Source organism: Ahaetulla prasina, chromosome 16 (genome assembly GCF_028640845.1).
Source record: "Ahaetulla prasina isolate Xishuangbanna chromosome 16, ASM2864084v1, whole genome shotgun sequence".
NCBI classification, from domain to species: Eukaryota; Metazoa; Chordata; class Lepidosauria; order Squamata; family Colubridae; genus Ahaetulla; species Ahaetulla prasina.
In genome coordinates, this window is record NC_080554.1 from 1,152,043 (window position 1) to 1,174,745 (window position 22,703).

The following is a 22,703-nucleotide window of genomic DNA, read 5'->3' on the forward strand; positions in this document are numbered from 1 at the left end:
GGCAGCTCTAACTTTTTATTAATCAAAGATCGCAGTAACAAGAGTGTCGGGCATCTTTCACATCTGAGCATTCAGCCCATTTCAAAGTTTGCAATTGTTAAAGGAACTCGACAAAGAAAAAAAGCAGAATACGAACAGTTTGCAAGGAAGGATTGGGGAGGGGGCATCCCAGAGGTCCCCAGACACCCAGAAAAATGGGCCTCGGGTTACTTGCTGCTTCCCCCTGGTGAGGTTTCCCAGATCCGTGGCCCCAGCGGGGTTCCTGACTCGGACGGGTGGGATACATGCCAAGCACCGGAGAATGCAAAAAAAACCCCCAACAACCCCAAACCCCATTCAAATTGGGGGGGAAACCGTGCAGAAGCTTTAAACCGAGCACACAGGAAAGAACATCTATAACTTAGAAAAGGATAATAAAGTGTTTTATATGGGGGGGGGGAGATCCCCCTGCTGCTAATAACAGCTTCAGATCCAATCTCTTTGTTTCTAGGATTCATGATTTTGGCTCCCCCCCCCAAAGCAGCTTCTGAGCTCCTGCGGGTGGAACCTGATTATTCAGAAGTATTTTTTTAAGTATTGTGAAAACCACAGGATTTATTTATTTTTTTGCCCGGAGATCGCACCGGTGAGAGTCTTCCGCCTGCCCAACGTATCTGCCCCAAAAGATTTGGCAATGTCCCATGCTCTGTGTGGTTTTCTGAAGAAGAAACTCGGAAGAAATAATAAAACGAAGCCCAAGTGGGAGAACGGACAAAGAGACAGGCCGCCAAGCAAAAAGAAACGTTTGCAAGTCGTTCAAAATATATTGCATTTACGGAAAGGGCTCTGCAACCCGACATCAGCCTAAAAGTGCAAAGGAAAAAAAGCACCGGTCAAGCTTTGAACCACGCGGCCTCGGGCAGCAGGACGGCGGCCGAATCTGCTCCATGCTCTGTGCTAGGTTACACTGGTACTACGTATGGCTTCGAGTTTGGGAGAAGCGCCCCGAGGATTGGAGCTATGGAGCGTGACGAGATTTGACAAAAGTCCAGGCTCCTCAACCTGCAGGCAGATGTGTTTGCTATGTGTGTGTGTGTGGATTTGCACACTTGAAGACAGTGCAAGAGAAAAAAACACAAAGGTGTGGAAAAACTGGTGCATGGCCAGATAATCAAAGCCTGACGGTTAAAAGAAACTTCAGTCCAAGAGTTGCAAATTCCATCTCTTTTCTTCGTGAAATTGTTAGGATCTTTCTATCGAAAAGATGGACCGGACAAGGATGGGTCGTCTGTGCCTCCGAGGTGACAACTTTCTTCTCCGACTGGCTCCGAGTTGAGGGGTGGGGGGGGAAGGCTCGGCCTGTGGTCAGAAACACCCCCCCCTTCTCTCCCCACATTTCTCACCCCCCCCACCCCCCTGCCTGGAATGTCTACAATCGATTGAAGGCTCCGAAAAATATAAAGAAAAAAAATAGGGTGAGAAAAAAGGGAAGGAAGGAAGGAAGGAGAGGGGGAGAAAGGAAGGAAGAAAAGAGGGGAAAAGAAAGGAGAGGGAGTAAGATGGAGAAGGAAAGAAGAGAAAGAGAAAAGGAGAAAGGGAAGGAGGAAGGATGGAAAGAGGGAGGAAAGATGGAAGGAGAAATTAAGATGGGAAGGAAGGAAGGGTCTCTAAAGTGGCTAGTCCTCATGACCCACTATCTCCAATGAGCTGGGGGTGCTCCCAACAATTCTCAAAGCCAACTAGGATAATTGGAGGGGAGTCCCTGAAACCCTGGAGAATGGAAGTGATTCACCACCGTCCCTTTGGGGCCTTAATCCACACAACCTAAGAACCCCAAATAATAATATCAACAACAACAATAATAATAATAATAAATAGTGAGAGCGAGGGATCTCGGAATGAAATCAGTTTCCCAAAAAAAGAAGAAGAAGAAGAAGAAAAGAGGTGATTTGCTTGCAGAGTCCTTGCCAGGCGCGTTTAGCTCAGCAGTTCTAAGTAGGTGACGGGCACTTTGCCTTTCTTGTTCCCCCTCTCTCCTATCAGCCAGTCTGGGTCCATCCCTGGGAGACTGTACACAGTGATCATCTGAAAGAGAGGAGAGACGGAAGCCGGTCAGGCAGGGTTGGGCTTAACCGGGGTTTTCCTTGAAGAAAAACAAAACGTGCTTTTTTTGAGGCAGTTCTTCATACAGACAAACGGCAGGTGAATATTTTTTTATCCAGCTTGGATTCTGAATGAATGAAATAATAATTATTTACTGTATGGCTGATTTGCATCCCATTTCAATTAAAAAGCACAAGAGATAAAAGATACAAATGCCATATCTAAAATATTATGAACAAATTACAATTATAATGTAATTTTGTATTATAAATATTCTAAAAGAATGAGGGAAGCATCTGAAGGACTATGAAATCCCTCCTTGATGGAGGCTGAAGGCCTCTTTTCCTACCTAACCATAGAGGTGGTCCTCGACTTATAACCACTTAGTGACTGTTCAAACTTTATAACGGCACTGTGAAAAGCGACTTCCAGCCATCACACACAGCCTCACAGGCCCATCACAGCTTCCCCACAATTCACTTGATTAAAATTTTGGAGGCTTGGCAACTGGCCCAGAATTATGACAATTGTCGCCTCTTGGAGTGACGTGACTCTTGTTTCTCACCTCCCCAGCCATATAGGGGGGAAAAAAATCGGTAGATTTCCTGCTGTATCCCTGCAATTTTACCACCCAAACCCCCCCTCGGAGCTAACAGCTTCTGTACCAAACCAAATCTTTATGACCAGCATGGCACCAAACCATGAATCTTGGTCTGTACGTCTCCATGAGAAGCATGGGGAAACGAGGGCCACAGGACCAAACAAGCCAGAGTGTTAAAGTTAGCCACAACCAAGCCGGGTGTCGTGGGTTTTTTTGCAGGGCTGCCCAGGTGCTACGCGTTCTCCCAGCGCCTTGCCCGAGATGATGGAGGTGCCAACCTCATCCGAGAGTAGAGAGAGCTCGCTGCTGTCGGCTGCATCGTAGTCATACAACACTCGGGCTTTCCGGGTCCCGCTGCTGGGGGGCTTCACCTCGCTGGGGTTCAGAGCTTCAACCACCGGAGCCGAATTGGGTGCTCCAGCGATCGTGGGCACCACCGGGAGGGTGGGCACAGCGGGCCCCGTGGCGGCAACCATGGCTGTCGGGGAAGCAGCGTTGGGCGGGGGCGACGTGGACTCTGCGTTGCCCACAAAAGTCCCTGGCAACCTGCGTAAGGGAAGAAAAGACAAGTTGCAAGCCGGCCCTTCCCGCATTTCAACTCCTGAGGTCTGAGTTAAGTGTTAAGCACTTAATTGCAAAGCTGGCAGCCGCTTATGTGTGAAGTGGGAGACTCGCATGCCAAATTGATAATCTCTGTTCACTAAATAAATCCACTTGGCTCTTTTCAAGAGGATGCATAGACTTCCTCTGCCAGGCAAGTCACGGGGTTTCACCCCGACCAGGTTAAAACTAGCCAGGTTTAAGCAACTTGAGTTGTGTGAACAGTGGCGCTAAGCAACTGCAGGATTAGAGTTGGAAGGGACCTTGGAGGTCTTCTAGTCCAACCCCTTTCTCAAGCGGGAGACCCTAGACCAGTGATGGCGAACCTTTTCGGCACCAAGTACCCAAACTGGAAGGTGTGTGCATGGCACGTGCTGGAGCGCCGGAAACCCAAAGACCAGCGCATGCCTGTTTTTTGGCTGTTTTGAGGGCTGTTTTCCGGGCCAAAAGCAGCCTGAAAATGGCCCAAAAAACAGCCTGAAAACAGCCCCAAACAGCCTGAAAACAGCTTTAAAACAGCCTGAAACAGACCCAGAAACAGCCTAGAAAATTGCTTGTTTTTTTGGGCCCAAAAAAGGGCTTTTCAGGCATTTTCCAGCGCTCAGGCGCCTGCAAAGACCACCTGGCCAGAAACGAGAAGAGCAGCTGGCGAGTGCTCAGGTGCCCAAAGAGAGATGGCTCTGCATGCCACTTCTGGCACGCAGCGTGCCATAGGTTCGCCCTCGTGGCCCTAGACCGTTCCAAATAAATGGCTGTCTCATCTCTTCTTAACAACCTCCAAAAACCTTTCGTTAACCAGGTTTCCTCACCCAGTAAAAAGTAGCTGAAAAAGCTCTACAAACACTGTATAATTTTTTAAAAAATTCAAAACTGTTCTATCCACTTTTACGTCCGTACTAAAATAAGACAATTTTTATATCTCGATTGATGCAGTTTATTTACATGGTTATTATGCAGTCATAAAATACAACCCACGCAGCTCAAATTATAAAGTGAGATACAGGAAATGACAACAATTCTTGCCCTGTCTAAGAAATTTGATAAAATTGAGCAAATCCTAACAAAATTGCGCTCTTAATGTTAAAGAAAACCCCAGCTTTCAATACGAAGGCAAACTTGCTCGGGGGATTATAAACCTGAAATGGTTTCCATTACAAATTAAACCACTGGGAAAAAAAATTGTGGTTTTTTTATTTTTATTTTTACTTACATTTCTCCTCTGGAGCTGAAAGCCAGAGAGGGACAGAACAGAAGACAACAAATGAAAAAAATATTCCCCTGAAATTTCAGAGCTTAAATATGAACAGAGAATAATAGGGTTGGAAGGGGCTTCAGAGGTCTTCTAATCCAACCCCCTGCTGAAGCCACAGACCCTAGACCTCCACAAGGTTTAAGTTTGGCCAAATGCTGAGTCACCGGGGGCGGTGGGGAGATCATTAAAGTGGGCTCCATCCTCCCCTTAACACAACCTGGGCAGCATAAAAAAACAACAACCATTTAGCTACCTATTCAGTTGCTTCTGGAGATCCAACATGTATTGGTAGCATTGAGCGTAGTACGTGGTCTGAGCTTCTGCAAACTCGTGGAGACATCGGAGGTGGTTGACCTGAAGGAGAGAAGGAGAATCCAGCGTATTGTCCCAGGGCAGGTTATGGCTCTTGCTGAAAACTGGAGATTAACAGCCGGTTACGAGCAACTAGTCCTCAAGTGTTTTTACAAGAGGGCACTGATGGAAACTGAGGGGTTTTTCAACCCCTTCTCAATCGACCTCAAGGCAGGCTTCAGATGGGAACAGGGGAGCAGGCAGAGCGGCTGCAGAGGGAGAGAGAAAGGAGGAGCAGTCCACCTCCTCTTGTGACTAACAACAGCAGCCGTTCACTTAACAACCGTGCCAAGAAAGGTAGCAAAATGGGTCAATATTCACTCGACAAATGTCTCGCTTAGCAACAAAAAGTTGGGGCTCAATTGTGGTCACAAGGCAAGGACAACCTGTACCTTGCTTGGCCAAGTGTGAAAGGACACAAAACCAAGGATTGCAAACACAAGCCCCTCCCCTTTCTGGGCTGAAGCTCCTCCCCATTCTGGGAACTTCCCCCCCTCCCTTGCTCTCAATCTATCCATCTTTTTAGTTATCATACTGATGTATTTATTCTCCTTGTCACTGTTTATTATTTTACTTATTATACTGGGGTGGCCTAGAGGTGAAGCTGCTCGCCTTCCACTCGGGAGGCTGAGAGTTCAATCCTAGGCAGCGACAGATGTTTCTCTCTCTGGGTGATGCAAAGAGAAAATATCTGCTGTGAACTCCCGCATAGGCGTCAGGAAGGGCATCCGTCCAGTAAAGGCTCAGTTCCATTCAGTCGCCTCAACTCCACCCCGAAAACAAGGGATAAAAGAGTCTTAAACCTTTTCATTTCATTTCTCCCTTTTTATTATTGTAAGCCACTTAGGGCAGCCTTACGGAGGGCAAATAAATTTAACGAATGAATTAAAAGCTCACATGCGTGCTGCTGATTCCTTCCAAAAGAAGCCGAGTGACTTCTGCCTGTCGATCAAATTCCGTCTGGGCCAGCCGAAGCTCGTGTTCCGCCTGCAAAACACAACGATGGAGCCGCCTCAGCACAAAAGCACAATCGCCATGGTATAAATATTCCAAATATTGGAAATATAGCCATCCCCACCCTCCCACTACCCCGAGGAAGCCTTTCAGCCTGTTTTCTGCATTTTATTCATGGAACGCCATTTTTTTTAACTGCAATGGATTTTTATTTTTGGCTATGGACTTTGGGCGGCATTGGAACACGCTACAGGGACTCCTCGTCTTACAGCCATGCGTTCAGCAGCTGTTCAAAGTCACAACTGAAAATGTGACTTATGAGCAGCTCGTGGTTGCAAGTCGAGGTCTACCTGTACTTAAATCTGGAAATGGGGTACATTCAGCCACCAGATTCTGGTATGAACGCAACGCCCCCAGGGCCGACTTCCTTCCGGTCCAGGAAAAGAAAAGATGGGACATTTTTGGATTATAAAAAAATAGAGGAATACTGGAATATTGGTAGTACTTACTTTTTCCACCTCGTCACTCCAAAGCTGTGGGGAACCACAGGACAAATGGAAAAGCCAGTCAACATCAGAAGACACCAAACTGCCCACATTCTAACACAACACAACGGAGCCGCCGCCTCACGGGCGGCCACAACAGGGGTGACCGTGGGAATGCAGCTGGGCCTGTCCCCCAGCCAGAGTGGCAGAAGGCGATAGACGTCCAAATGGGGAGGGGGTTCCATTTCCCCCCCTCAACCCACCCAACCCACTGCCCTGCAGTCAGGTGTTTGGATTAAGGTAGACCAGGGGTCTCCAAACTTGGCTACTTTTAAGACTTTTGGACTTCAACTCCCAGAATCCCCCAGCCAGCCATGCAGCAATTTTGGGAGTTGGGAAGTCCACAAGTCTTAAACTGGCCGAGTTTGGAGACTCCTGGTGGCGAGACAGACCCGTCCTGTCCTATGAACCAGGGGTCTCCAACCTTGGCAACTTTAAGACTTGTGGACTTCCAACTCCCAGAGTTCCTCAGCCAGCAAAACAAAGCTGAGGAACTCTGGGAGTTGAAGTCCACAAGTATTAAGGTTGCCAAGGTTGAAGACCCCTGCTATGAGAAACTCTTCGTTCTTCACAATGGACCATCTGGGGGTGGGGCCGTCTGCTCACTTTGGTGGGATCTGGCACAAAAGCCCACCCCCCAAAATGCAACACGCCATGCACTGCGTGACCAGGCCTAAGCGAAACAACATTTCCAAGGGGAGGGAAGTGGGTGCCTTTCTTTGCCACGGCAAAAACATTCCCCCAAAGTGGGCCACGTCCTAAGGGCAGATTTTGGATGGAGAGAGACAGAAAACCGGTTCGTCAGAGCTACCGGTTTGCACAAACCGGTCTGAACCAGTAGAATCCCACCACTGTCCCTGGATCAGAATAAACTATTGAGTAGCATTGAAAGTCTTCCTTTTCTCTCCGGACTTCCACCCACGTCCAACATTTTCCCTACTCCTTTTTGGGCCGAATGAGCAAGCCGTCGCCCCTTCCCCAAAGTTGCCCAATTTGGAGCAGAAACGCCACTTTGGGAAAGAAAGGCCCCCCTGGGCTGATGACGACGCCTGATTTAGGGGAGCGGCCAGCATGCAGCGCTGAAAGCAAGCCATTCCTCTGCAAAGCCAGGATTCCGAGGACCCCCAATCGCCCTGAATCTGGATTGAACCTGGTTCCTTCCCAACGGGAGCGTCAGCAAGGTGGGAAGCGGAAATGGGGAAGGGGTGTGTGTGTGTTTCGAGGTTCCGTCATTTTAACGTGAGGCAGAAGCACAGCCGCAAACCCAGATGAACCGGATAAATGTCTGAATGGGTTCAGTGCCCTGAATTGCTTTGGGAAGGAACCGGGCCATGGGGGTTGGGTGAAAGCCAAGAATTCTCAGGTGTCAATTGTTTTTTCTTCCTTAAAAGACTGCCCCCCCCCCCGTTAATTGGGGGGGACGGACGGACAGGAAAAGGATGGCAAAACAAACAGGAGGGGGACAGGGAGGAGTTATGGGGTCTACGGAGATTCATGGTTGTCCCAAAGGTGCTTTTTCAAAAGAGCAACTGGCATTTCTTTTGTTTTTCCCTGAAGACGTTTCGCTTCTCATCCGAGAAGCTTCTTCAGTTTGACTGGACTGAAAACTGAACTTCAGTCAGAACTGAAGAAGCTTCCTGGATGAGGAGCGAAATTTCTTCAAGGAAAAACAAAAGAAATGCTTTTTTTTTTTTGAAAAAGCGCCTTTGGGACAGCACTACCTAGGTCGGTGTTCCACGCAGAAGAGCCTCAAATGTCTTGCACCCCATTTGGCTCGGAGCGAGTGGCTCAGTCCTGGGATCAGATGAACCGAGCTTGCAAGGGTCTTGTGTTCAAGGCAGGTCGAGAGGAAATTAAAACAGAAAAAGGAACATTTAAAGCATTCCAGAAAGGTGGACTTAAGTTCCCAGAATGCTCCGCAACATACAAAGGCGGGGCAGGGAATTCTGGGAGCAGACATGTGCCCACCTAGAGTCTCCTTCAACTCCCAGAATCCTCTACGGTGCTTAAAAGCCAGTGCAGGGAATTCTGGGAGTTGAAACTGGCTCATCTGGAGCTGAGCTTCGGTGCCGAAGAGGCCTAAATCAAATCAATAAATGAGCAAGCAGCGCCTCTTCCTTCTCCTCTGCATGGCCGTCTTGTCAACTTGGCACTTCTGCCAGAGTTTGGCTGGGGAAGGGAACGTTGGCGGGATGATGCCTCCAATGGGAGCCTGTTTGCAACACCCCTTGGCTGGGGCAGACCCTCAGAAGGGGCCTGACTTGATGAGTTTCCATCTGTTGCTGCTTGTCCTGCCTTCAGGTGCTTTGGAGGGCAGGTTGACCCCCTCTTTTTTATGGCAGCCCCCCCCCAAATATTGGAACGCTGCTATCGTGTCACCCTTAAGTCTTTCGGGGATCACTCGACTGCTCACGTTAAAATGCTGGGCGCAGCCAGGGCTGGATCCGGTCTGCGTGAGGAAGGGGGGTGGGGTCTGGGTGGTTGTGGGGGGGAGAGGCGGGATGACCGAGGATAGATGGGAGAGGGGGTTTGAGAACCGGGACTGGTCTTACCGCGGCTGCGCTGGCGGAGAGAATGTAATTACGCGGTCTAGTCTCTTGAAAGTCGGGCACCGCCTACGGAGGGGGAATACAAATTCACACACAGATCACGGGTCGGGAAAAGGAGGGGGGGCGTGGGAACTGGTGAGGAAGAGCAATCCTCTGGGTCCCGCAGGCCCGAAGGGGTCGGTTAGGAGGGTCTCCCCAAACCTGAGCGTCCTTCCAATGCTCTTCCCTCTATTCCTCAGGGCTTAGCATCTTACATGGACCTCAACTCCCAGAATTCCCCAACAAACATGCTGGCTGGGGAATCTTGGAAGCTCCCCCAGATCTTAAAGGGGCTGAGATTGAGATGCCCTTTCGTTCCGAGCAACAGAACAATAGTACTTGATTAAACTTGGATGCTGCCCGACTCTCAACGACTCTTATTTGGAAGGCAGAAAATGAAATTACGCCTCCCGCAGGCCCAGGGAAGGCAGGGAGCAGCCACGCCACGTAAATTCACACCGCCCAGCGGCTCCTGCCTTCAACACTTCTCGCTCTCAGGCTTGCTTGCTCACACAGACATACAGCATTCCAAAAAACATGAGGACTAGAAACTTGAGGGGGTCGGTGGGGGGGGGGGAAAGAAATAATGCCAAATTCCACACCAGCCATGCAGGTTTCATGCATTCGAAATCCACCCAGGCCAGCGGACGAGGAGGAGGATGCGGACTAAATGTTCGGCGGGTAAAGGCTGGAGTCCGATGGGCAGGATGGAACCGTAAAATAAATCCATTAAAAAACAAACAAACCACAACCCTTCCGGGCTTGAAAATCGACCGAAATAACGGGCGTTGTAAAAGGGGCACCGATTTCTTGCTAGATGGAATTAATTAGCCAACGGAGTCTAAAATTTTCTAATAAGATTTCTGTAATGGTCCTGGCTTTAGAATGACTTTGTTTATTTACTGGATTTCTATGTAGCCCATCTCCCGAATACAGCGACTCTGGATAGCTTTGCAATGGAATACGGCCGTAAGTCTTTTTTCCCCCGGTCCCGTTGTAACTTAGAACAGCTGCTAAATGCCAGTGGATTCTCTAAAAACCTGCCTGCTGGCTACTGCTAAGTGCAGGGTGCCCTCCTTGCCTGGCACTAGGAGTGGTTTCTCTCTTTGGGCACAATGAGAACAAAAACTCTGCACTGGCGACAGGAAGGGCATCCGGCCAGTAAACATTCTGCTAGCTCCGTTCAGTTGCCCAGACTCTACCCTGCAAAGCTATTATGGGGTTGTTAAAAGAAGATGATCATATGTCTCCCAGCTAGGCAAGCTTGGCACATCCACAGGACGATTAAAGAAATCCTATTCTATTCTATCCCTACCTCCAATTCCAGGTTATGAGATTTTATGAACTAATCCCAGCGGTTTCTCCAAAATTCCAGTTGTGGTTTTCAGGCAGAGACTAAGAAACTGAGCTCGGGGCTGGATTAAGGAGAGAGAGGTGAAGGTATTATGGAAGGTATTATCGGTCTAGTGGTGAAGGCCCCAGACTAGCAGAAAACCAGGAGATGAGGAGTTCTAGCATCGCCTTAGGCGTGAAAGCCGGCTGGGTGACTTTGGCCCAGTCCTTCTCTCTCTTTCTCTCTCAGCCCAACCCACCTCGCAGGGTGGTTGTTGTGGGGAAAACGGGAGGAGGGAGGAGGATTATTGCACGTGTTCACCGCTTTGAATTATCCTATAGAGCAATGAAGGTGGGACATAAAACAAAATAAATACAATAAATTCAGCTAGATGTCCATGGTAGCACCGTTTCTTGTTCAAGAGCCCCTTCTCCCTCTCGGCTTGCCTCCCCACGCATGCCATTCTCACGCCCCTTCCCCTCCCCGCCCCAAAACAGGGCTGTGTGTAACCTGGTTTCCTTTAAAAAAAATAAATTAAAAATTCCAACAGCCTCTTTTTATGGAAGGCAGTTCTCAAAAGAAGAGACCAGCCCAGAAAACAGATCCAGCAATCGAGATGTCGCCTCCTCCTTTTCAACCATGTCTTAAGGACTAGAAACTTAACTTGGGGGAGAAAAACAAAACAGCATTTTGCCGGCACGGTCTACACACAGCCCTGTTTCCCGCAATCCTGCCTTTGGAACCCGGCTCCATATTTGAGGAAGGGGCTCGTTGCCTTCATCCCCAAATCCCCACCCCATTCTCTCCATGCACCCAAGAGGTCTCCTCAAATAATGTCCAAAAAGAATGGTGATGACGATGATAATAATAATAATAATAATAATAATAACATCACAGCACTACTAACACAAGTAATACTCACAGTTCCCTCACACTGAGCAAAATTACAGACGAAAATAACAATAATAAAAAAAAAAGGAAGAGAGGACAAAACGAAAGCCGAGATTAGTGGAGCAAAGAGCAGGACTTAGGAAGGACAAAATATTCAGAATAGCAAAAATAGCATGAAGGGAACAAAACAAGGCAGGAAGGAACCAAAATCTCCGGCATCAAACGAGGCTTGTTAAGACCCTTCCGGCTGGATAGGCCAGGAGGATCATTCTTAATCGGATGCTGGTTAAGGTCCTGGGAGGTCTAAGTGTTCAATGAGGACTAGGATATTCGTTTCAGGGAAAGAAAGTGGAACCAAGGAATCGGATGGAAACTCTGCAAAGAAGTTGTGCCAGAAAAACTGGCTGGGTGTTTGTTTGTTTTTTTGCAATTCCTGTTTTGGTTCTCAACTTACGACCGCAATGGCACGTACGCATGACGGTCGTAATGTCATGAGGGTTTTGTGGAGGTTATTAATGCTCCAGTGGAATCAATGGGCCGTTCTTGCAAATGAAAAAGGCAGGGATTTGGTAGCCATTTCTCTCTCTCCTGTTGCAGCAGGCAGGCCGGCCGGCCGACCGGCCCCTGCTCCGTTTCCTTTCTTTTTTGGGGGGTGGGTGGGTGGGGGTGAGGGCAGAAGCCTTTCCCTTCCTCGTCAGAGACAGGCACAACACAACCCATCCGGCGGGCGAGAAAGAAGAGAAGAGACGGGATCTCGCGTGCCATGGTGCTGATGGATACACGCACACACGGAGCAGGGGTGGGGGAGCAGGCAGGACAGTGCGGAGGGGGGGTGCGAGAGGGAAAAAAATTACCGCGGCCTTCGCTTCCGCGGCCTTCGCTTTCTTCAGCCGAGCTTTGCAAGCGTCCAGGTCCAGCCGACGGTTTTGCAGGATCCTTCTCTCTTTCTGGGAAAACAGAGAAAAGTCCCGGGTTGGACTAGATGACCTCCAGAGGTCCCTTCCACCTCTGCTGTCCTGTATTCCGATTTCCCTCAACTGGTGCTTTCGCACTTATGGGATAGGATACACGGGTAGTCCCCGACTCAGATTAGCTTAGAGGTAGGTAATGAATAAATTTAATAAATGAATGAATAAATACATTTACAAATTAAACGCAAATGCCCCCTGCCGGCTTTGAAAAATTTGGCACGGCCCCACAACAATTAACCCTTATGAAAATTGTCATTGGAAACAAATTCTAGCAAAGCCACACTTGCTTCGGCAGGCAAGCGAAGGAGCCCCTTCAATCCAAACGGGCCCCTCTTCCCTCATCCAGCCTGCCCTTCGTTTATACGCACCGAAATGGTCCTCCAGTCTCCTTCCAGGAAGTTGCGCAGCGGAGTCAGGAAATTAATGGAAGCCCCATGGATGAAGTCCCTCTCAGCTCCTCCCAGACGCCGTTCGGTCTCGCCAACTTTGATGAGAGTTTTGCCTACCGAGAGAACGCACGGTTGGCCTTTCCTGGTGGTCTCCCATCCAAGCTGGGCTGAATTTCAATTTGGGAAGTCTCTAAGATACCGGAAGCTGCCAAGCCTCTTTCTTTGAAAAAAAGCCTCCCCCCAGTTGTGCAACTCTTCCAAATAGTGGTAACAAAGCCTCCACTGGCCACGACTCACCATAGGGAGAGGTGGCTCCAAAGTCGCTGGCCGCTTCCATCATGTACTGAGCTAGAAGTTCCCCATTGGTGACCCGAGATGGGACTTTCCGGTCCAGCTTCTCATAGAGGAACTCTTCAACTCGGGCACCTGCAACCAAACGGACAAATTGTGTTACACACTGGATGGGGAGAACAAGAGGGCCTGCCTTAGAAAAGCGGAGGAAAAAAACAACGATTTATGTTCCCAAATAATAATTCAACATGTTGGAAATGCAAAAAAAAACTCAGGGAACATATTACCATCTATGATGGACGTGTCTGGCGCCAAAAAAATTCTGGGCAAATGTTAAAAAATGGCTAGAAAAAATAACAGAACAAGCAGTTGAAAGCAAACCAGAAACACTTTTATTAGGAATCTTTACGAGAACATACACCAAAGAAATAAAGTATCTGATTTTACACATCATAATAGCTGCGCGAACAACACATGCACAAAATTGGAAACAGGAAAAGATACCAACAGATGAAGAAGTGATAGGGAAAGTTTTAGACTTGTGCCGAAATGGACAAGCTAACAAAAGAAATTAAAGAGAAAGAAGAGACAGATTATTACATAATCTGGAATAAATGGTATGAATGGCTTGAGTCTAGAAATAAAGGAAAAAAATAAAGGGGAGAAATTAGAATGTACAGAACGTATTAGAAATGTACAATATATAAATAATAAATATATAAGAATCTAGAAAAGCAAAGCTATTAGTATTAGATAATTTAATGTAAATAAATAAAAGGGGATAAGAAAGAAAATAAAATAACAAATGTGATAGGCTTGACATAGTGTAAGCCGCCCTGAGTCTTCGGAGAAGGGCGGGATATAAATGCAAATAAAAAAAAAATATGGGGAGGGAAAGGTATAAAAGCGAAAGAAGACCACTAAGAAACGCTGTTTAAAAATAGGAAATATTTATATGTTATATGTTGTGTGTTTGTCAGATTGTGTATATATATAAAAAATAACAATTTATGAGTGGTCCTAATTTCTTAGCACCTGCGGGTGCTAATCAATGCTTACTGGGATTTGGTTGAAGCAGGACTTCCGTCTGTCGTAAGATCTTCTCCGTCCAGTTTTTGGTGGTGTCAGCTCGAGCCAGGAGATTCTCAAAATGTGCGTCTAATTCTGTCTTCTCGGCCTGACCGAGCTTCTCCTCTGTGAACTGCAGGAAGAAAAAGAAAACCAAGATGGAAGAGATTATTCCTTCAATTGTAGTTGGAAAAGTATTTAGGCTGTAGATGGAGGTAGCCCTTGACTGAGAAAGCATTCGTTTAGTGACCGTTCAAATCTTACAACAGCACTGGAAAAAAAGGGACTTACAACCATTTTTCACACTTAGGACCGCTGCAGGATCTCCCCCCCCGCGGTCACGTGATCCAAATTCTTGGCCACCGACTCGCATTTATGACGGTGGGGGAGGTGTGTCACCACACCCTTTCTGCAACCTTCTGACAAGCAAGGTCAATGGGGAAGCTGGATTCACTTAATGACCATGTTACTAACTTAACAAATGCAGTAATTCATTTAAATACGGTGGCAAGAAAGATCGTAAAACGGCGCAAAACTCAAATGATCTTGGTTAGCGATGGAAATTTTTGGCTTAATTGTGGTCATAAGTCAAGGATCTTGCCCCAAAGCCTAATTTTGCAAATTCGTTCTATTTAAATAAAACCTCTCAATTTGGTTCACCAGGGAAATATTGGGGAATTTTCTATCGAGGCCCTCTGGACCCCAAGATTTTTGGGAATTCCCTGCTTTTAGCATACACTGTTGTGACCCAGGCCCAAGTATTAGATGCAATCAGTTCAAAAACAAACAGACTTTATTAGAACAGCTGAGAATTAATACTCATTCTCAGCGTAATCCAAACTAAATCAAAGCAACTTCTTCATAACGAAATTCTTCAGTCTTATCACCAAACTTGGTCTAATTAGGCAAACTGCCAAAGGCTTTTCTTGGCAAAAGTTCAAAAGCAGAAGACGCCGACAAGAAATAAATGCAGCAAGACGAGGAGCAAGTCTATCAACGTTGTTTTCCGACAAAGAGCCCAAATGCCGTTGCTGGTCTTTTAAGCCTTATGGGAGGGGCCAATCATCTCTTGGCCTTACTCCTGAGTCATCCTCTTTGCTTGAGCTGCTCTTGCCTTCTGGCAGTTCATCTCATGTGTGCATTAGGAACAGGCTCCTCCTGTTCCTCTGTCTCACTACTGTCAGCCTCTGGAGGCTCCGAAGTCCGCACATCACTCCCCGATGGCCCTGGCCCCACCTCAGCCTCCGACGCAGAGCCCTCATCCGGGCCTTCTCCAGCCTCCAGGACTGGCCCATGTTCTCCCTCAACCTCATCGCTCTCCGACTTCGCTGCCAGCTCCACAGGCTGCTGGCGGACCACAACATACACACAATAAAATATTGTATGTTATTTGTCCTTTGGCTCTGTAACAGGGAGATGTCACTTATGGAGATGAGCCGATGCAGACATCAAATAAGTAAATGAACAAATAAATGAATAAATAAATGAATGAATAAATAAATAAAATCATTGATTCAGAGGCGTTGTTGGGAGGAGGAATCTGCAGATATTTTAAGGTTTGCAAACTCTAACCTTGATTTATATCTGGGCATTATGAACCTTTTCCCAGCTAAGAGAGAGACAGAGAAATAAAAAACCTGGCACAAATTCCAATCGACGCCCGTTTAATATTTTATGCCAAAAACAGTTGCTTGGAAGAAAATTTCTCCAAAGGAGCCAAGGGACTTGTAACTGCAGAACTAAGCGGATCGTTCCACAGCAGGAGGGGAAGGATAATGAGCCCCTCACAAATTCAAGGTCTCGATGAATATATATATATATATATATATTCAATTAGCTGCTAATGAAAGAAAAGCACCCGATACCTTGGAAACTCAGTAGCAGCAGCAGGATAATCACATATCTTTCTGGATGGTTTTTGTTTCCTGCGCCAGCTGTTTATATTTCCTCTACTTTGGATAATACGAATGCCAATAAGAAGAAAAGGAACCAAATACAAAGACCCACAAATAGGAGCAGAATGGCTGTGGCTATGATGTTACCTAGTTGGGTCATGAAACATCTGCAAGAAAACCACCAAGCTCAGAGAGCACCAAGGACCCCATGGTCCTCCCCCTCCTCCTCCTCTCCTCAAACGCCATTCCCTTCTAGCACTGATGATGTTACCTAGTTGGGTCATGAAACATTTGCAAGAAAACCCCAAGCTCAGAGAGCACCAAGGACCTTCCTTTCAACCCTGAGCTATTCTCCTGTATTGGGTTTTTTTTTTGTAGGGGGGAGACACACACAACCAAAAATGCCTCATATCTGAGATCTTTTCACCCTTCCTCTGAAACCAGCTGGACTCTGGATGGCCCGGTTCCCGGCACCCAAAATGCTGCCCTTAAAAAAGAAAACCCAGCGCTAAACACCATTGCGATGTGGATGCTGATGGTTATCTGTTGTTTTCCTGGAAGTGGTACACAAAAGCAACTTGAAGCCTTCCCGGGAACGTCGCCAGCCAGCCAGCCAGCCCCACGCAAGAGGCCGAACTGGTGACTCAGCACCCAGCCAGCCCCCCCCACTCCTCGCAAAGAAACTTGGCTGATGAATTACCAGCCGGTCCGGTTTCCGAAGCTCAACTTCAGCCGTTAGGAGCTCAGTCAAGTGTAAAGAGGCAACTGCAGAATTCTCTTTCCCATCGCCCTGCGTCCCAAACCCCAAGGTTAAGGATTCTGCGGAAGAATTTCTCTCTCCCACCCTAAGAAAGTTTGGCCTTCAGGCACCGAAACTGCGGTTCTGCAAGCCGCTCGCTTTGAACCCCCCCCCAAATCAAAAGTATAGGTATTCCTCGACTTACGGCCACAACTGAGAGCAGAATTCCCACGGCTAAGCAAGGAGGGGGTGAAGTGAGCCTTGCACGATTTTTACCAACTTTTGGCTCACGACAGAATCACCGCCATTATGAAGCGGACTGTTGTTGTTAAGCAAATCCTCCATTGACTCTGTTTGACAGAAACTGGACGGGACGGTCGCAAAAGCGGGGGGTCAGGGGTCACGAGGATGCTGCAACAGGCAGGTCCATGCCAGTTTCCAATCACCTGAATTTGGATCACATGACCACGAAGAGGCGGCAACGGTCCGAAGTATGAAAAAATGGTCTTGAGTCACTTTTTTCCCCCAGTGCTGTCGTAACTTTGAACGGTCACTAATTGAAGGACTACACGTATCTTGTAATATAGCATAAATGCCACCCCCCCCAACCCCCCTCCCCCACGCCTCTTTGCCCTGCTTGGACGTTAAATTAATTTGAAAAATAGCGAGGATTGCAGAGAGCCCAAACGGACGATGGGTAGAGAGCTTCTTGGGCTCTTCGTGGTTTGCTAAATATAAATTGCCTAGAAAATAAAAATGCCAGGTGGGCTCAAGGGATGCAGGGTTTCCGCTCGGAAACCTCTTTACCTATCCAAGTGAGAAGTAAGTAAAAGTGATAGGAGACTTCCTGAGGGGAGGGCGGAGGGGGTAAGAGGGGGAGAACATTAGCAATTGAGTAAGTCAGAATTTTGAAACTGGCCCATTGGACCCAGCCTGGCATTGGAAGGATCCAGGCCAAAATGCCCACTGCAGGTTGCAAAAATGTAGCTCCCCCCTTCTCTCCCGCCACCTTCTCCCCCCCCCCTTGCAAACAGGCCTGGTTGCAAAAAAGGCAACTCAGAGGCTCAAACTCTGCAAAGGGTTATTTCCAGAACATGGTCAATGCAGCGGCTATAAAACCGGAACAATGCACCTCCCGGAAGGGCTGAGGTTTCATTTCAGCCAAGGCTTGTGCCGAACTGCACTGGGTGAAAAGCCAACAGCGGAGCAGCATTTTCTGCCTTACTCCAACCGCCCCCCTCCTCCCCTTTCCTCCATCCTCCTTCCAAAGATCACCCCCCCTTTTTTTTAATTCAAAAGGAAAGCCGCTAAAAAGGACTGAATGAGTCTGCAAAAGAGGGAGACGTTTTTTTAAAGTATATGTATGTGCGCGTAAAGATAATATACATTACAGCATGTGGCTATTAAATAATGTATATAAAATTGTAAACATGCACTGCAATTTGTGCATAAATGGTAACATAATGCTGCAAACATATTGCACGTATATATAAATTACTAGTCACGGTGCATATTTTATTTGTATCCCTCTTTATTCTTTATAAATAACTCAAGGCAGCAAACATACTTTCATGCTGTTTTCCCCATATCAGCAACCTGTGAGGTGGGCTAGGCTGAGAGTGATGGTCCCAGGCTCTCCCTCTCTCTCTAATATATGTGTGTATGTATGTATGTATATATATTCTATATACATGCACACAAATATATAGTAACCCCATGATGGCGAATCTATGGCATGCAGAGCCTTCTCTATGGACACACTTAGCCGTCGCCCCAGCCCAGCTCCACCGCGCATGCCCCTCTCGCTGGCCAGCTGGTCTTCGGGCCTTTGCAGGGCGCAGGCAGGGCCTCTGGTGGCTCAGACTACTAAGACAGTCTGTTATTAACAGCAGCTGCTTGCAATTACTGCAGGTTCAAGTCCCACCAGGCCCAAGGTTGACTCAGCCTTCCATCCTTTATAAGGTAAGTAAAATGAGGACCCAGATTGTTGAGGGGGCAATAAGTTGACTTTGTATATAAATATACAAATGGATGAAGACTATTGCTTGACATAGTGTAAGCCGCCCTGAGTCTTCGGAGAACGGCGGGGTATAAATGCAAAATAAAAAAAATGCATGCACATGGACATGGAGGAGGCTTTGCAGGCCCAAAATGGGGCATGAGGTGGGTTGGGTCTGCAGAGCCTCCTGCACCAACCTAGAAGCCAAAACGGGGCATGTGGGGGCCGGGGTGCGTGGGGGGTGGTGCATGTATGAGGGGTGGGGGCACTCACATTGCATTTTGGGGATTCGGGCATGCGTGTGTGCCTTGGGCACTCGGCACCAAAAAGGCTAACCATCACTGTAGTAACCTATATAAAATTGCAAATATGCTTTGCAATAAATATATGTATTAAATAGCCATGCAACGTTGCAATATGATGGTGTGAATACATTTTAAATAAAATACACAATTACACTGGGGTATAATAAAAATACAATAGCCCGGCAAATATACGTCGCGATAAACAAAATCCTGCCATTTCATCTCCAGTTATCAACCCGTGAAGCTGCCCGAAGTTGCGACATCTTGAAAAGCAGAAGCGAAACGATCCGCAATAAATAATTTGGACGGCAAACCCCGAGAACCATCTGTCTGAAGGCCCCTATGGCATTCATTTTTTTCAACAAGATGCAACCTGGGGTGGGTGGGTGAATGGCTGAGCTGAGCAAGTCCAGAAGGAAAGGAGAAACCTGTTTTGCTTTCAGAGTCAACAGGAGGAGGGTTGGCTCCCTGCTTGGACCTGGAGTTTATACAAGCTATTCAGCAGACATGGGGAAGAAATGGAGGTAGTGACAGATTTTACTTTCCTGGGCTCCAAGATCACCGCAGATGGGGACTGCAGCCAAGAAGTTAAAAGACGCTTGCTCCTGGGGAGGAAAGCCAGGGCAAATGTAGACAGAGTACTAAAAAGCAGAGACATCACCCTGCCAACAAAAGTGCGTATAGTCAAGGCGATGGTTTTCCCAGTTGCAATAGATGGCTGTGAAAGTTGGACATTAAGGAAGGCTGAGCGCCAAAGAATGGAGGCCTTTGAACTCTGGTGCTGGTGAAGACTCCTGCGAGTCCCTTGGACTGCAAGGTGCTCCAACCGGTCAGTCCTAGAGGAGATCAACCCTGACTGCTCTTTAGAAGACCAGATCCTGAAGAGGAAACTCAAATACTTTGGCCACCTCATGAGAAGGAAGGACTCCTGGAGAAGAGCCGAATGCTGGGAACGATGGAGGGCAAAAGAAGAAGGAGATGGCAGAGAACGAGGTGGCTGGATGGAGTCACTGAAGCAGTCGGTGTGAGTTTGAATGGACTCCAGAGGAAGATAGAGACAGGAAGGCCTGGAGGAACGTTGTCCATGGGGGTTGTGATGGGTCGGACACGACTTCGCAACTAACAATAATTCAGCCGACATCAAGTCACCCCTTCCTCATTAACAAGTCAGGAAAGAGGCTGAGCTGTGACAAAGAATTCCTACCCAATATACACTGATATATAATCTTTTTTCTCTTCTTCCAAACATCAGCCACATTTCATTCTATTTCCCTATATTTTATTTCTCCCGCAATGGAGCCCCATCTTCGGAAGACGTCCATTTGTCTAGCAAGCAATGACCCACTGATCAGAAATTATAGTCCCATCCTTTGAAGGACCAGATGCCACCCAGAAGGACGTTTGTGGAGCAGATTTCTCTTCCATGGCCTATCAAAGGACCCGGTTGTGATATTCCAGGATATTTTTACTGCCTCTTTTTTTCTCCCCCAGCCCAAGTTTGAACTGCAAGGACAGCAGGATAGGTCCCCTATGTTTGAGATGCCATCAGACCAAGGTTTATTTCCTCCTGTAGCCTTTGGGGAAGTGGCCTTTACAAACACACCAGGCAAAACCCAAATTCTAAAGGTGAAACGGATGTAGAGTCCAGCAAGGTTGCCCAGTCACCGTTCTGGAGTCTTGAGGAAACCCTCAGTTGCAAAACGCAGCGGGGGTGGGGGGGGCATGATGGCTTAACCCTTGGTGGGTGAAAGCAGCCAGCTGCCTGCAGTGCACACACAACAAACCAAAACCACAAAGCATCTCTCTGTGCATTCATTCAGACAAAGCAGAGAGGCACAGGGGAGGCTCCAAGGCGGGTTTTGCAGGACCCAATCCTGAATTTTAGCCTGCTCTGCTGACCTGTAGCGCAGGGAGCAGAAATGGGAAGCTCGCCCTTTAAATCCACGCAGGCCTCGTTCACACAACCCCGAAGCACGCAACATCTCCAGCCAACCAGCTGCAACCCGACCCACCCATCCATCCACCCACCCACCCATCCTCCCTGGCCTAGCCTGACATGTTGCATTAAGTCAGATCCCGGGTTGGGAAGGGAGGAGGAGAGAATGATAAACACGACCTATTTCTCTGGGTGCCTCGCCTTCCCTTCCCACGCTTCTCTAGCACGCCAGCCTGCCCTCCTCTTCCTCCTCCTCCTCCTGCATCCTGACACTCCTTGCAGACGCGCGTTAGACTCTCAAGTGGCATCATCAGCCAAGCCCCGAGCTACCCAAAGCAGCCCCCTCCGCTCCAGCTTCACACGCAACGGCCCGATTCAGACGGCCAGGCGGGGAAAGAAGCGGTTTCCCCCGCTTGGAAAGCCCCCCCGACCGCCATCTACCTGCACCGCCCGGGTGAAGAAGACCCCCGCATCCGAGGCCAGCTTCTTCATGTTGAAATCCATGGGAAAAGAGGCGAGGCGAGGCGACGGCGGGCTGGCTGGTTCTCCCCGCAGCAGAGCAAGCCGGCTGGGCTGGGCTGGCGCTGCGGGCAGGCGAGGAGGAGGAGGAGGAGGAGGCGGCGGAGGCGGAGAGCAACGCCAGCGAACGGCCGCCAGCCTCGAACGCCGCCAACGCCCCTCCCCGCCCAGCCAGCCAGCCAGCCAAGCAGCAGCCCCTTAAAGGCACCCAGCCCGGCCGGAGCTGTCCAAGCCGCGCGTAAAAGCGCAGCCTTTTTTACGCACCGCTTGCAATGGCAAGGCTCCGCCGGGCACCCGCGGGGGAAGCACTCCGTCCCCCGGAGTAGCATCCGTAGAACATTAGAATTAAAACAAAGAGTGTGGAAGGGGGCCTGGAGGTCATCCAGCCCAACCCCAACCCTGCTCGAACCGGAGACCCTCGGCCATTGCAGATAACTGGTTGCCCAGCCTCTTTTCCAAAGCCTCCAGTGACGGAGCGCCCGCAACTTCTGGAGACAAGGCCGACCCGCCGGTTAATTCTCCTCGCTGTCAGGAATAACAGAAGAGAATAACAGAGCCGGAAGGGACCTTGGAGGTCTTCTAGTCCAACCCTTCGAGCAGGAGACCCTTTTCCGTTGTGGACAAGTGGCTGTGCAATCTCTTCTGTAAAATCCTCCAGTGATGGAGCACCCACAATTTCTGGAGGCAAGTCGTTCCACTGGTTAATTGTGCTTGTTGTCAGGATGTTTCTCCTTAGTTTTGGATTGCTTCTCTTCTTGATTAGTTTCCATCCACTAGTTCTTATCAGGTGCTTTGGAGCAGGGGTCTCCAACCTTGGCCACTTTAAGACTTGTGGACTTCAACTCCCAGAATTCCCCAGCCCAGAGACCCCTGCTTTGGAGAATAAGTTGACCCAATCCTCTTGGTGGCAGCCCCTCAAATACAGAACTGCTACCATATCACCCCTGGTCTTTTTTTCTTCATCCGACTAGACATACCCAGTTCCAGGCTTGCGCATCTTACAAAACGTAACAATAAATCAATTTATCGATTTTGGCTTGTATTGCAGGAAGCCAGAGATAAAGCCTTTTATTCCTATTTTAATTTAAATCGCAATGAATACATTGTTCGAAACAGAATTCTCATTCAAATAAGGGCGGAAAAAAGAAGGGCTCAGACGTGCTGCGTGTTTCTAGTCCCTGTTTTTATTTCATTCCCACGGCATAGCCCTTAGCCAAGGGCAGAAGGCATTGCCGCTTTAAGAAGAGCCCCGCCCCTCCGCTTTCCACGTCGCGGCCGGAGCCAATCAGCTCTTAAAGCCACGCCTCCTTTTCCCGTTGGGAAACAAGGACGCCGCTTTTGGTTGCTCAACCGCACTAGATTCTCTTGCGGTTAGGAAGGTAAGCGACCAAAAG

The 22,703-nt window shown here is 48.3% G+C and overlaps 1 protein-coding gene across 5 annotated transcripts; it reads right to left on the reverse strand.

Annotated features, from left to right (window-relative positions):
* SH3GLB2 (SH3 domain containing GRB2 like, endophilin B2) lies at positions 1-21,453 on the reverse strand. Of its 5 annotated transcripts, XM_058159232.1 has the most exons (12): positions 21,232-21,453; positions 13,908-14,049; positions 12,855-12,983; positions 12,537-12,670; positions 12,052-12,144; positions 8,938-9,000; positions 6,350-6,373; positions 5,784-5,873; positions 4,789-4,889; positions 4,494-4,508; positions 2,962-3,229; positions 1-2,064 (listed from the first exon to the last, which is right to left on the reverse strand). In XM_058159232.1, exons 1-12 carry the CDS (start codon positions 21,292-21,294, stop codon positions 1,957-1,959), a joined length of 1,230 nt encoding a protein of 409 aa, XP_058015215.1. In that variant the 5' UTR covers positions 21,295-21,453; the 3' UTR covers positions 1-1,956. The 5 variants fall into 5 exon arrangements, with proteins under 5 accessions (XP_058015215.1, XP_058015217.1, XP_058015216.1 ...); XM_058159234.1 differs by lacking the exon at positions 8,938-9,000; XM_058159233.1 differs by lacking the exon at positions 4,494-4,508.
* Between the last annotated feature and the right edge of the window lie 1,250 nt (positions 21,454-22,703).

Excerpts from the sequence above, each read along its gene's own strand:
- SH3GLB2 (XM_058159232.1), bottom strand. The coding sequence starts at position 21,294 with ATGGATTTCAACATGAAGAAGCTGGCCTCGGATGCGGGGGTCTTCTTC. Across the intron at positions 12,671-12,854 it reads TGGAGCCACCTCTCCCTATG|GCAAAACTCTCATCAAAGTT; the intron begins GTGAGTCGTGGC and ends TTCTCTCGGTAG. Across the intron at positions 2,065-2,961 it reads TCTCTCTACTCTCGGATGAG|ATGATCACTGTGTACAGTCT; the intron begins GTTGGCACCTCC and ends CCTCTCTTTCAG.